Genomic DNA, 14,494 nt, shown 5'->3' with positions numbered 1-14,494 from the left:
TATAGAAAATTAATAAAGGTGCCAGGTAAAATTACGGTATCATATTGAAATGTTTGGGAAACCGTGAGTTAAAGATGAAAGTTTTGTTTTCACTAAAACTTTTCCTGGCCTTAAATATGTGTGTTCATTGGGATGCTCTTACGAGGGAGGTATGGTGAGTTCAGATGAATTGAGGCACAGAACACATTTTTGAGGCCTGTTAATAGCTCCTGGAATACTCATCTTAGCGACATCACTGTAGGAAATGTTGGGTTAAAGACACTGATATTGCTTAGCCTGGAGAAGAGGAGAATGGTTTTTCAAGCACTGGGGTAATTAGAATGAGGTGAGTAAGCGCGTGAGGTCGTGCCACTGCTGTTGATGATTTCAAAAGGCGATCCCACTTTGCCGGTACTGACGTTGGCTAGGACATGAATCAGTACATGGTGATCCAACCCTATCTTCACACCCAGGAGATTTTTGTTTCTTATCTTTTTGAGTCTCAAAATTTTATTGACGTGTAGTTGATTTACAGTGTTGTGTTAATTTCTGTTGTACAACAAAGTGATTCTGCTATACATATACATGTATCCATTCTTTTTTTTTTTTTTTTTCAGGGCTGAACCAGCAGTATATGGAGGTTCCCAGGCTAGGGGTCGAATCAGAGCTAGAGCTGCTGGCCTACACCACAGCCACAGCAACACAGGATCCAAGCTGCATCTATAACCACCACAGTTCACAGCAATGCCAGATCTTAACCCACTGAGCAAGGCCAGGGATTGAACCTGCAACTTCGTGGTTCCTAGTTGGTTTGTTTCTGCTGTGCCAAATCCGGAGTGCCCATATATCCATTATTTTTCAGATTCTTTTCCCACATAGGTTTGGACCATTGAGTAAAGTTCCCTGTGCTCTATAGCAGGTCCCCGTTGACCATTCATTCCATATACGTTAGTGTGCATGCGCCGATCTCAAACCCCCAATCCATCCCTCTCCTCTGCCTTTCCCCTTTGGTAACCATAAGTTTGTTTTCTATGTCTGCGAGTTTGTTTCTGTTTTGTACATAGTTCATTTGTGTCATTTTTCAGATTCCATATATTAGAGATATCTTACGATGTTTGTCTTTCTCTGTCTGACTTACATCACTTAATATGATCATCTCTAGATTCATTCATGTTGCTGCAAATGGCATTATGAGATTTTTGTTTTATTTTTTAATGACCGGTGCAAGGAGTTTCTATTGAGCCTCCACCTTGGTGCATGGCCATGAGGATTCAGACATAAAGGCAGAGTCTCCACTTGAGGGAAACTTTCCACAATCAATGACTTGGGACAGGATAGCCAACTGGATTGACTATCTCACCCCCCAGTAGTCCCACACATTCCAATTCCAGTGTCTCCTTCTTACCTACCTTCCTGATCCCCCAATCCAATGCAAACCTCCCTTTAAATGTTACCAGCAGAGCTGTGGACATGAAGGAGAAATAAGGCAAAGGGTCTTGCTATGTCTTTTGTAGTAAGGAAGACCAAGGAGGTGATGTTGGTGAAAATAGGTCATTCCATTTAGGTCACTAGTTAAGTAGTGTGTCATTTGGAAGTTGGAAAAGCCAGTATCATCAAACCTTTGGTTGCATAATCAAGGACTTTATTGAATATATTCTATGGCAGAGCAGCTCACTCTGATCTTTGGACATACAAAAGTGAGTGATCTTGTCCCCAGAGTTTCAGGTCTCATCTGGCAAAAAAAATATATGCACGTAAAAAGGCTAAAAGTAAATAAACACTATTACACAATAAACACTATAAAGTGATGGCACAGATGATAAATATTATAGGAAATTAGGTGGGGAGTATCAGAGCTTCTGGTTGAAATGATGAGGGGTGTCTTCACAGAGCAGGCAAAAAGTGACTCAGAATTCTGACACAGGGTGCCTCGAATGTACGTATGTATGTATCCTCTATGATGTATACTCTTTCCGGGGCAGGGAACTGCATATCACAACTCTGGTGACATTGCATGAAAAGATGGTTCAGCAGATTTTGCTGGTTGAGCTCTGATGTGAAACAGACTGGATCCCATGCTTAACACTTATTTAGATGTCATCAAAGAGTCTCATCCAAATTCACGCGGCAGCCATGACTGTGTGCTTGCTTGGGTGTGTGTGTGCAAGAATTCACAGGTCCTCTAAGAAAAACAGCCAACATTGTAATGGCCAATTATGATTTGCCAAGTACTAGTCTAAGTATTTTGCCCACATTCAATCATTTGATCTTTGTAACAACCCTATGAGGTAGGCACTAGTCTCCTCAATTTCCAGCGGGGGCAACCGAATTCCCAGGATTTAAATCACTCTCCCAAGGATTGTCACATATGAAGTGCTCTGCCCAAGAATCTGCCTTAGACATGGTTAGCGCTGATTTCTCCGTGAGCCTCCTGACCAAGTCACTTCCTCAGGATGTTATGTGGGTCCCCACCCTGGGTCATCCACAGGCAGCCTGACTTCTTTCAGGATGGGCAGACTTCTTCAAGGGAGAGGTACAGCTTCTTCAAGGAAGTCCCAAATAATCCCAGAGTTTCTGTGTTAGCATCCTTGAGCCTTTCATAACTAATAATCATCCCAATATAGTGTCTTTCCTGCCATCCTCTCTTAGGGAGTGAGTACCTCTGGGTAGAGTGTGTTTTCGTAGTAGATGTGACGGCTCAATGCACAATGTAGATGAAAGGCCAGTCTCTCTCTGGCTCTCTGTCTCTCTGTCTCTGACTCTCTGTCTGTCTCTCTATCTCTTTCTCTCTGTCTCTGTCTCTCTCTCATTGTCTCTGTCTCTCTCTCCCTTTCTCTCTCTCTCTCATGCTCAGAGTTCCCATCTGTAAAACAAGGCAATCAGAGTCAGTCTTTTCTAAAGTTTTTTCAGATCTCTAATCCTATAACCATTTAGCTTCATAAGCATCCATCCTCACTTCAATCTGCTGATTTGGGGTCAGTGCCATTTCCTTGTACTGAAATCTCTGCATTGAGACAATCAAGACTGGCCCCACCATCCCCTCCCCTTGAAAAGCCCCTGGAGAGATGCTGGGAAATGCCAAATTACACCCCCTTTCTGACTTCATCTGAAAAGGATGCAAGGGTTGTCCCAGGATGAGCAAAATGCCACCAAAAGAGGACTCATCCTCCAAGTTGGTGTATTTTTCTACCTTCTGATTGACCTCTTTATTAGGTTTTTGGTTTCTCAAACTGCCTTACTTGGAGATTTTTTTTGTTGTTATTGTTATAAAAAGAGAGAGTGAGGCCACTCATTCACAGAGTCTCACATTCCCATTTGTAGTGTAACCTCATTAATGCTGGCTTCTTGGTAATGATAATTAGGGGCTACTTATCACCCCCTTTCCTTTACCGACTGATTTTCTTTTGCTGCATCTGCCTTTGTGCTTGTTTTATAAAGGAGTGAATTCTGTTTTTTTTCTAGAAGGGTTTTGACCTATAATACTGTTCTCCTGTCAGTAGCTCATGATATGAATGTTGAACTTGTCTACATCCAAGATGAAGAAAATGAGTAGCTTTCTACTTGAAATACAGTTCTCCTCCCTCACCCCAGGTCTCAAGATACCACATTGCTGGTGTGGGTTAATCTTACTTAGAGGAGGCAGAGAGGCCCTTGGGGATTCCATGGTCTTGCAGAGAAAGGCCAGGATTGGGAGACAGCGCACTTGGCTTTCTACCTCTGGCTCAAGCCTTGATTAGCCATCACCCCATCACTCCAGGCTTCAGTCTCCTTAACTGAAAATCAACATCTTTCTGGTTCAAAAGCTCTAGGCTTTTCACTTAGCTCACGGCCAAAGAAGTTGCACCTGAGCCCAAGCCAGGCTGACCGTGTCATCAATTTCAATTTGGAAGGGTTGAACACTCTGGCGGTTGGATTCCTTTTATCCAAAGAACCAGCAATGACCTACTTAGAGTCAGCCCAACTGTGGGTGACGATTCACCAAGGGCCCTCTCTCAGCTTCCCATGGAATCCAGCCAAGTGACATCCCAGGCCACCATGCCCAAGGGGAACGAAAGTTCTTGTCTTCAGGATAAATGTGATCCAACAGCATGGATCTGGAGGCCCCAACAAGACCAAGATTCTGCTTTGCCCTTGGCATATACACATACACACCCCCAGCATGGCATATATAGACCTTGACAGTGGATGCGGGAGAAACACTAACAGCACAGAACAGCTTAGGCAGAGGAGCCTGCCATTCCCTCCACCCTTCATGCCTTCCTCCATCAGCACCATAGAGTGGGGGGCTTCCTTCGCACTCTCCAGAGGTAAGAAAAGCAGGGATCAGCATATTTCCCCTGGGAGCTCTGCCACTTCTGGCACGTAGGACCTGGTCAGGAACAGAAAATCACAGCTTTAGCGTAAAAACAGCAAGATCCAAAAGCCTCATGACAACCACATTACAGATTCACTCTTTCCTGAACAGTAAGTCCCTTCGGGTAGAACCCCCCCACCTTGGCAAATAGGGGGGTTTCTTCCCTTGAAATCGTCTTGGAACCCAGAGGACAGCCTTGTCCTCTTGTCTGCAAATGCTGAGTTACAAACCTTGCCCCCCACCAAGCTGGACCAACAGTTGTTGGAAAGGATCTCTTCCTTTGCACAAAGTCCTGGGTTGCCAAAGAAGGTCTCAGCCGCAGAGGCTGCTGGAGCCCAGGGGTGCTGGTGTCACGGGACAGAGGGTCCCTCTACATTCTCTGTCTCTGTCTCTCTCTGTGTCTCTGGGTGAGTCTCAGTCTCTATGTGTATGTCCCTCTTTCTGTTTCTGTATTTCTCCGGGCCTCTCTCTGCATCTCTCCGTCTCACTGTGAAGGAAGGGGTCCCAGTGTGTGTCTCCATCTCCCTGTCTGGGCTTTTATCTCTAGACCCAGAGGCTCAAGGAGAAAAGGGATTGGAAGACCTGTCTGCCCATGTGCGTGTGTCTGAGCGGCTGGCTTCCAACTCTGAGTTACCATGTCATGTCGCTAAGTGCCCCCTATCTGTCTGTTCCCCTTGTGGCTCCCTTCTCTCTGTTCCTCTCTATGTCTCAGACCCTATCATCTCAAACATCAGGTAACATCTACATTATCTCTGAGGCCTCCCACAGATAGCGTTTGTCATAATCCCTGATTTTTTTTTTTTTTTTTTGCTTTTTTAGGGCCACATCTGTGGCACATGCAAGTTTCCAGGCTAGGGGTCAAATCGGAGCTACAGCTGCCAGCCTACACCACAGCTACAGCAACTTGGGATCTGAGCCACATCTGTGACCTACACCACAGCTCATGGCGATGCTGGATCGCCGACCCACCAAGCGAGGCCAGGGATGGAACCTGCATCCTTTAGGCTAGGGGTTGAATCCAAGCTACAGCTGCCAGCCTACACCACAGCCACAGCAACACTGGATCCTTAACCCACTGAGCAAGGCCAGGGACCGAACCTGCAACCTCATGGTTCCTAGTCGGATTCGTTAACCACTGCGCCACAATAGGAACTCCGAGAGTAGATTTTTTTAATCAAGAAAAAAGTCATTTCTTGGATAAAGAAGATGTGATGTGTATATACAATGGAATACTACTCAGCCATTAAAAAAGAATGAAATAATGGCATTTGCAACAACATGGATGAACCTAGAAACTATCATACTAAGTGAAGTAACTCAGATAGGGGGAGGCAAACATCATATGATATCACTTATATGTGGAATCTAAAAAAGGATCCTAGTGAACTTATTTGCAAAATAGAATCAGACTCACAGACTTTGAAACACTTACATTATCAAAGGGGACAGATGGGGAAAGGGGGAGTGAACTGGGGGCTTGGGATGCACATAGTCTAAAATTGAGTTGTGATGTGGTTGTACAACTATAAATATAATAAAATTCATTGAATTATTGTTTTAAAAAAGAAAAAAAGTCCTTTCGACTTAGAATTAATCAAATGGTGATTTTTTTTTTAAAAAAAAGGAAGGAGTTCCCGTTGTGGCGCAGTGGTTAACGAATCCGACTAGGAACCAGGAGGTTGCAGGTTCAATCCCTGGCCTTGCTCAGTGGGTTAACGATCCGGCGTTGCCGTGAGCTGTGGTGTAGGTCGCAGACGCGGCTTGGATCCCGAGTTGCTGTGGCTCTTGCATAGGCTGGCAGCTACAGCTCCGATTAGACCCCTAGCCTGGGAACCTCCATATGCCACGGGAGTGGCCCAAGAAATAGCAAAAAGACAAAAAAAAAGGAAATGTCACATACAGGCCATGACTGTGGGGACCCCCCCCTTGCTTTTGCACTCACCTCCCAAGTTCAGAGAGTTGCCTGGGGTGTTAGCTTGACCCTTTGGTGAGGTTACGAGAGAAATCAGTAGGAAGGTTCTGTGGACGACAAAAGATAATTGGACTTGAGATGATTAGTCTGCTTTTGATGATTGCACTTACCCAAAGCACATGGAGAACTCTTTCACTGAGTATAGCATTAGACTATACTCAGAGAAAGATAAATATAGCATGGTATCACCTATCTGTGGAATCCAAAAAAAAAAAAATAAAACAAACCAGTGAATATAACAAAAAAGAAACAGACTCGGATATAGAGAACAAATTAGTGGTTCCTAGTGGGGAGAGCAAACAGGGAAGGGGTAAGATAGGGGTAGAGGATTAAGAGGTACAAACTACTACATATCAAATAAAGAAGAAACGAGGCTATTTTTGTACAGTGCAGGAAAATGTAGCCATTATTTTATAATAACTTTACATAGAGCATAATCTATAAAACTATTGAATCACTATGCTGTACACCTGAAACTAATGTCGTATTGTAAATCAACTATATCTCAATGTTGCTTTGTTTTTATTTTTGTTTTTGTTTGCTTTTTAGAGCCACACCCATGGTGTATGGAGGTTCCCAGGCTAGGGGTCAAATTGGAGCTGCAGCTGCCGGCCTATGTCACAGCCACAGCCACAGCCACATAGGATCCGAGCTGTGTCTGCGACCTACACCACAGCTCACAGCAATGCCGGATCCTTACCCCACTGAATGAAGCCAGGATTGAACCCACACCCTCATAGATACTAGCTGGGTTCGTTACCCATTGAGCTACAGTGGGAACTCCAATCTCAATGTTTTTGTTTCATGCTTTCACGTCTTCCCTCTCCTTCGTGATATTAGAACCACTGACAACATGAGAACAGGCTGGTGTGAGAGATCCTCCTTCTCTCTGGCCAGGACCGGATCCTTCCTGAAGGAGCCTCTAGTTTGGGGGCGAGGAGGGGAGAAAGCAGGTGAGCACCAGAGAGAGAGAAAGAAACACAAAAAAAATGACTCCAAGTCCTCAAACAGCTCCTTCTCAGCTGACCTGCCAAAATCCTCAATGGTGCAGCCATTCCTTGTGATGCACCTGGGTCTGAAAAATCCTTTTATTTCCCGTGTGTATTGTGATTTGACAATATATTAACTCACTGATGGAATTATCACACATCAGCAGAGATTAACTCATCACTTCGGATGTAAAAGGAATGCAGAGAAGCACATTTCTTACCCTGGGTTTGGGGAGCTGGGACTGACATTCCCCAAGCAGGTACCCCAAGAAGAAGTTAAATCTAGACACTAGGAGATTGATGCCCAGAGGTCAGAGCCTTACACCATAGGAGATGGAGTTCCCATCGTGGTTCAGCGGTTAGCAAACCCGACTAGCGTCCATGAGGACGCAGGTTCGATCCCTGGCCTCACTCAATGGGTTAAGGATACGGCATTGCTGAGAGCTGTGGTGTAGGTTGCAGGTGAGGCTCGAATCCCGCATTGCTGTGGCTGTGGCACAGGCTGGCGGCTACAGCTCTGATTGTACCTCTAGCCTGGGAACCTCTGTATGCTGCCAGCGCAGCCCTAAAAAGACAAAAAGACAAAAAAAAAGTTGCCTAAGACCTAGACCAATGGTTCCTAGCAGCACCTTAGAATCACTGGTGAGCTTTTAAAAAAAAAAAAAAAAAGACTTGGCCCTACCCCAAGAGTTTTCTGGGGTGGAGTCTGGACAGTGGTTATTTTTCTGAAAAGCTCTCTAGGTGTCTCTGAGGTGCAGCCAGCATGCTAAAACCACGGAGTCAAACAATCAACAAACTGATAATGAACATCTGGGTATGATCCTGACTTAGCTGGCGTGGGAAAACAACGAAGAAAAGGAGGCAAAATAACTATTTTTGAGGGACACTTCCCTTAGGCAAATATTTACATTGCTAAGATACTTCAGGAAGGCTTAGACAAGTGTGTCTCAACCCTGACGACTTCGGAATCACTTGGGGAGCTTGTAAAACTCCCAAACCCATGTCACACTGCAGACAATTCAATTAGAACCTCTGGGGAGGGGAAGGAGACACTGAACATTTTTTGTAAGCGTCCAGATTAATTCTGACCTTCAACCAAGATTGAGAACTACTGCTTGCTTGCTTGCTTGCTTTATTTATTTATTTATTTATTTATTTATTTATTTATTTATGTAATTTATCTTTTTCTGGCCGCACCTGGGGCATATGGACATTCCCGAGCTAGGGGTTGAATCGGAGCTGCAGCTGCCGGCCTACGGCACAGCCACGGCAATGCCAGATCTGAGCCACCTCTGCAGCCTATCACAGCTCACAGCAGTGCAGGATCCTTCACCCACGGAGCAAGGCCAGGGATTGCACCCGCATCCCCCAGATGCAATGTTGGGTTTTTAACGCACCAAACCACAGTGGGAACTCTGAGAGCCACTGCTCTAGATAATTATTATTGTTTATTCTTAGCAAAACTTGGCTTTTTTTTTTTTTTTTTTAGCAGTGAAGGGTGTAGAGGAGTCAGCAATCTGCCAGGTACGGAGACCAAGGACTGGGAACAAATGGAAGACTTCAGAGGAGTGAGGCCAAAGGGGACAGGAGGATAAGGGGGTCGGGGAAGATGAGGAGGGCTGAAGCAATCATAGGAGAGGAAACTGAAAGACAAGGAGTCTGGGAGGGGGGATGCTGTTACCCGAGGCCGCAGGCTGTCCAGCCCCCTGTGACCCCACCCCCTTGTAGATCTACAAGGCCAGTCCACTCGGGGCCCTGGGGATCCCTTCAGATGCTGGCATGGAAGGCTCGAGATTCCTCCTCCTCTTGATACTGGGCTTGTTCCCCGAGTCAACCCCGAATCCCTTTTTGCTATCCTCTTTTTCTGCCCTTTAAATTTTTTTCAGGGAGTTCCATTGTGGCTCAGTGGAAACAAACCCGACTAGTATCCAAGAGGACATGGGTTTGATCCCTGGCCCCGCTCAGTAGGTTAAAGGATCTGGCATTGCTGTGAGCTGTAGTGTAGGCCACAGATATAGCTTGGATCTGGCGTTGCTGCGGCTGTGGTGTAGGCTGGCAGCTGCAACTCTGATTGGACTCCCTAGCCTGGGAACTTTCATATGCCGTGGGTGTGGTCCTAAAAAGCAATAAATAAATAAATAACAAAAAATTTTTTTTTCGGTTTTTCCCTCACTCAGAACAACTGAAAGCTCACACTTGTGCATAACAATATGTGGTTTCTAACTTACAGCAACCGAAAATAAATGAAAGGGCATGGATATTACCCAATGACTAAGCCATCTCTGTGAGACACCATGAACAGACGCCCCAGCCTTCTTCTAAGACTCCAATTACCATGGCAACAGGCCCTCTTGGAAATCAGGCTCTTGGGAAGGTCGTTGGGTAGGGTCAGTATTTGTTTCCCAGGACTTTTCACGCTCTGGATGTGGTTCAACCCATTAGAGTCACAGAGAATGAGCAAGTTGTCATGGGGACTCAAGACTTCCCATCAACTCTCCTTTCTCTGTTTCATCACCTGCCCTCCTGCTACCTGTGGGTTGAGGGTCGACCCTCCAGGCCCTGATGCCTTGTCACTCTCGTCTAAATGCATTTGTCTCCTTTCATCTCTTTGGATGTGGTCCCAGTGCTCCAGATAGAAGCTGAACAGCTCAAAGAGGCACTCACTCAGCACTTCTGAAAAATCCATACCCCAAAGTGACAGTTTTAGCTGCACTCCATAGACCAGGAACTCCAACCCAGCTGTTATCCAGTTAAACTTTGAAATGCAAAAAGGAATATGAAGGCTTTACCTCTGATAGTCTGGAGATCCACTTTGCAGAGGTTATTCGACCAGTTAAGGCTTCTCTTATCTGGGGAGTTAACAAAAAAAAATAAGAATTAAAAGATTAGGAGTGCCCCTGTGGCTAAGCGGGTTAGGAACCTGACTAGTATCCATGAGGATGCGGGTTCAATCCCTGGCTTCCCTCAGTGGATTAAGGATCCTGCATTGCCGTGGGCTGTGGTGTAGATCACAGATGTGGCTAGGATCCTGCATTGCTGCAGCTGTAAAGTATGCCGGCAGCTGCAACTCCGATTCAACCCCTAGCCTGGGAACCTCCATATGCCGCAGGAGGGGCCTTAAGAAGCAAAAAAGTAGAAAAGAATTAAAAGATTATAAGGAACTGACATTTGGGCTGGAGCTTGGCAATTCTTTGGTGAGGGAGCATGATTCCAGCCAGGCCCCGTGGTGGTAACCGGGGAGAGTGGCTGGGAAGACGTGCAGAGATGGAGAGATGAGAAAGGTGAAGCCCGCATAGGAGACTCGTGTTCAGGCCTTTCAGCAGGAACCCAATGGCTGAGAAAGACGGTGCGCCCAAATCTGAGGAATCCTTGACCTCGCTGAGGGAAGGTTTTGTTTGTTTTTGTTTTGTTTGTTTGTTTTAGTCTTTGCATAGTTGAACGTTCCTTACAGTTTGTCAACTGTTCAAACCTTCATTACTAGAAGACCAATCTACGGTTTTTAAAAAAGAAAAATCCCATGCAACATAGCAAAGGCCCAGGGAAGCAAGAACATAAGAATAATAAAAACCAAATGTACTTTGTTTTATAACCTTAAAGAGCTTCCCATGACTGTCATCTCATTTTATCTAGAATTTAACCCTGTAAGGTAGATATTATTATTCCCCTTTTACAACTAAGGAGATTAAAACTTGCAGTTGAGGAGTTCCCGTTGTAGCACAGCGGAAAAAAATCTGACTAGGAACCATGAAGTTGCCGGTTCGATCCCTGGCCTCGCTCAGTGGGTTAAGGATCCGGCGTTGCCATGAGCTGTGGTGCAGGTCACAGACGCAGCTCGGAACTGGTGTTGCTGTGGCTGTGACATAGACCAGTGGCTACAGCTCCGATTGGACCCCTAGCCTGGGAACCTCCATATGCCGTGGGTTCGGCCCTAAAACAAAACAAAACAAGACAAAAAACCCTGGAGGTTGAGTGACACCCAAGTCAATCAGCTACAAAGAATAAGAACCCAGACTTGAGTTCAGCCCTCTGACTCCAGACTGTCACATCACTCTCCCTAAATCTCTCCTGCTGAATCTGAGAGCTCTCTGCTCATTTCTTTCTTTTTTTAAAAAATTTTTTATTTTTAATTTTTTAGCAAGCAAGCAACTTTATTACAGGAAAGCAAATAGCTCCTAGGACAGCTGGAAGGGGGAGAAGAGCCTCCCTCTCTATTTTCCTATAGGGTTTTTTTCCCTTAAAGATGGAGGGGTACCAACATGGGGTCCAGAAAGATGTGGTTTTCTCCCATTGGCCTTGCCCAGTTACCTATATCAGTTCTTGTCCAATAGGGGTCCTAGGGATGGAAATGTCCCATACATAAGTCTCATGGTTTCTTTGCCCTTTTCTTCCCATAGACTGCGTCACAGGGGTGAGGTACACTCCCTATAGTAAACAAGGCCTGTGGGGATGCTACTCCCTGGAGCCCTTAAGCCGCAAATGTTAATCATCTCTGCTCATTTCTGCTTTTGCAGCCTTTCTGTTATACAAAATGCTCTTCACCTTCCAAGGCCTTGGAGAAGTTCTGCCTTCACAGTTAACGTTGCCAAAGGCCTCCAGCTCAGGGTGACCTCATCCTTCCCGGAAAACGCAGCTGTCTTTGTCACACCCAGGCTCCCAAGAGAGAGGCACAGCAACTGGGGCTGGTGTGGGGGGATTGGGAGGGTGGTCTGTGCACTCAAGGGTCGACTGGGATCCATGAAGATACCCTGGAGCCCATTACTTATATTTTTTTTAATTTTTTTAAATTTTTTGCTTTTAAGGGCCTCACCCATGGCATATGGAAGTTCCCAGGCTAGGGGTCAAATTGGAGCTACAGCTGCAGTCTAAACCACAGCTCACAGTAACGCCGGATCCCCGATCCACTGAACGAGGCCAGGAATTGAATCCACATCATCATGGAAACTAGTCGGATTTATTTCCACTGCACCAAAATGGAACTCCCAGTTTTTTCTCATTTTTAAAAAATTTCATATTGCATATTGTGCGTGATACATACTTTGTAAATTCACAAGACATTCATCTGGGGAAACATGCTCCCTGCTTTTTACTGATCCTAAAAGACTACTGGTATATACAATTTTTTCTCACATAAGTCTGTATGGCCCCAGGACTTCTTGGAGTATTTAACTTTTATACCATAATCTTAAATGGAGGACGTTTTGATCTTGATGGAGGGCTCCATGTCTTAGAGTTATGTGTACATCTTACAACACCTAACACTGGTTCACTAACGAGTAATAATGATGTTGTTGATGCTTTGGCTACAAATACTAGTTGCAGTATTCAATAAATAAAAAATAATGCGGAGTTCCCACTGTGGCTCAGCAGTAACGAACCCGACTAGTATCAATCCCTGGCCTCTACTTAGTGGGTTAAGGCTCCAGCATTACCATGAGGTGTGGTGTAATGTCACAGACCCGGCTTGGACCCCTCATTGCTGTGGCTATGGTGTAGGCCGGTAGCTGCAGCTCCCTTTTGACCCCCTAGCCTGGGAAATTCTATATGACATGGGTGAGGCCCTAAAAAGACACATACACACAAAAAAAACCCCCAAAACCCTAAAACAAAAACCAACCCTGGGAGTTCCTTTGTGGCACAATGGGTTAAGCATCCAGAGTTGTCATTGAAGTGGCTCGAGTTGCCAGGAATTTCCCTGGCAACCCAAGGAATTTCCACATGCCCCAGGTATGGCCGAAAAAAAACCCTATAATCATATGGTCTATAATTCAATAAAACCTTAAATGCTTTTTATGTGCTTTCATTTGCAGTACTGTGTTCTTTTTCCAATATAGTGGAGAAGGCAGGGAAAGCATCATTATCTCTGTGTGCTGTTTGAGAAATCTAGAGTTCATGAGTTGAGAGACTCCCCAGTAGCACACAGTCGGTACATAAAAATATGAAGACTAAAGGACTAATACTCTAACTTTCACCTCTGAATAATTCTTATTAGGTTGATAGGGTATCCTCAAAAGAAAAGGAAAAGACCTCTGTAAATGTCTCTTTCAAAAACCTAGGATATGAGCTTAGGAGTAGAACAGCATTGATGGTACAATACATAAATACATAAAATAAAAAATAAACCCTGCAGTGAAGGTGTTTGCATCTACATTTGAAAATGCTTGCTTTTATCCATCCAAGAGGCAGTGCAATATCCCAGAAAGAGGGTGAACTTAGAAGCCCGAGAAAACATTTGAGGTCGTGTTCACTGGTTCATCTTTTATTTGTTTTCATGACCCACTACCTATACATACTCATCTGTATTTGGAGAATTTCCTTCGTTGAGTCCACTGCTCATCAAAGTAGAGGACATGAGGAGTTCCCCTCGTGGCTCATGGGTTAACGAATCCGACTAGGAACCATGAGGTTTCGGGTTCAATCCCTGGCTTTGCTCAGTGGATTAAGGATCTGGTGTTGCCGTGAGCTGTGGTGTAGGTTGCAGACGCGGCTCGGATCCTGTGTTGCTGTGGCTCTGGTGTAGGCCAGAGGCTACAGCTCTGATTTGACCCCTAGCCTGGGAATCTCCATATGCCACAGGAGCGGCCCAAGAAATGGCAAAAAAGACAAAAAAGACAAAAAAAAATGAGGACATGACCTCATTTTCCCAGCCTCCCTTGCAGTTAAGATGTAGCCACATGACCTGGACTCAGCCAATCAGATGCGACAATGCAAGAAGCAGGTGCCAGTGGTTTTCAACAGGCAGAGTGGAGGTGTTGCAGTAGCAGCACCTCTAGCTGAGCACCCACTGTCCGACCTTGCCCTGCTGAGCTGTGCTATCTATCTGGGCCTGGCCAAGTGGGGAGGGGCAGTGGTGTCTCCTGTGGAGGAATCTGCTGTGACTTGGGAACTGTTCCTTGTGTGTAGCCTCCATGCCTCCAAACCACAGAGAGACCTTCCCAAAGATGTTATTGTGAGATTTAATAACTTTTTAGAGTGGGTGTCTGCAGAGATGGTGGGCAAGCTACGTAATGACCCCGAGTCTCAGATTCCTCAGCTGTAGAACTAAAAATAAGAATACTTGGGATCATTATAAGAAGGAGAGCTAGTGAACATAAAATGCTTAGCCCCGTAAGAGCTTGAAAGCTGGTAGATAGCACTTGCCTCCTAGAGAGGGACGTCCGGCACAAATGATTGTGCTGAAAGACCCTTTACCAGTATGCATTT

At 45.3% G+C, this 14,494-nt stretch overlaps 1 protein-coding gene across 1 annotated transcript in view; it reads right to left on the bottom strand.

The window, feature by feature from the left end:
• Positions 1-2,803: 2,803 nt before the first annotated feature.
• ADGRF2 (adhesion G protein-coupled receptor F2) overlaps positions 2,804-14,494 on the bottom strand; it is a 42,516-nt gene continuing 30,825 nt past the window's right edge. The window contains exons 8-10 of the mRNA XM_047797044.1: positions 10,084-10,143; positions 6,276-6,352; positions 2,804-4,348 (exon numbers count right to left, since the gene is read on the bottom strand). Of these exons, the coding sequence (XP_047653000.1) occupies positions 6,305-6,352; positions 10,084-10,143 (108 nt within the window). The 3' untranslated portion in view covers positions 2,804-4,348; positions 6,276-6,304. The remainder of the gene's footprint in view (positions 4,349-6,275; positions 6,353-10,083; positions 10,144-14,494) is intronic.

This window comes from Phacochoerus africanus, chromosome 9 (assembly GCF_016906955.1).
Source record: "Phacochoerus africanus isolate WHEZ1 chromosome 9, ROS_Pafr_v1, whole genome shotgun sequence".
NCBI lineage: Eukaryota > Metazoa > Chordata > Mammalia > Artiodactyla > Suidae > Phacochoerus > Phacochoerus africanus.
This window is presented reverse-complemented; position numbering and strand designations above follow the sequence as displayed.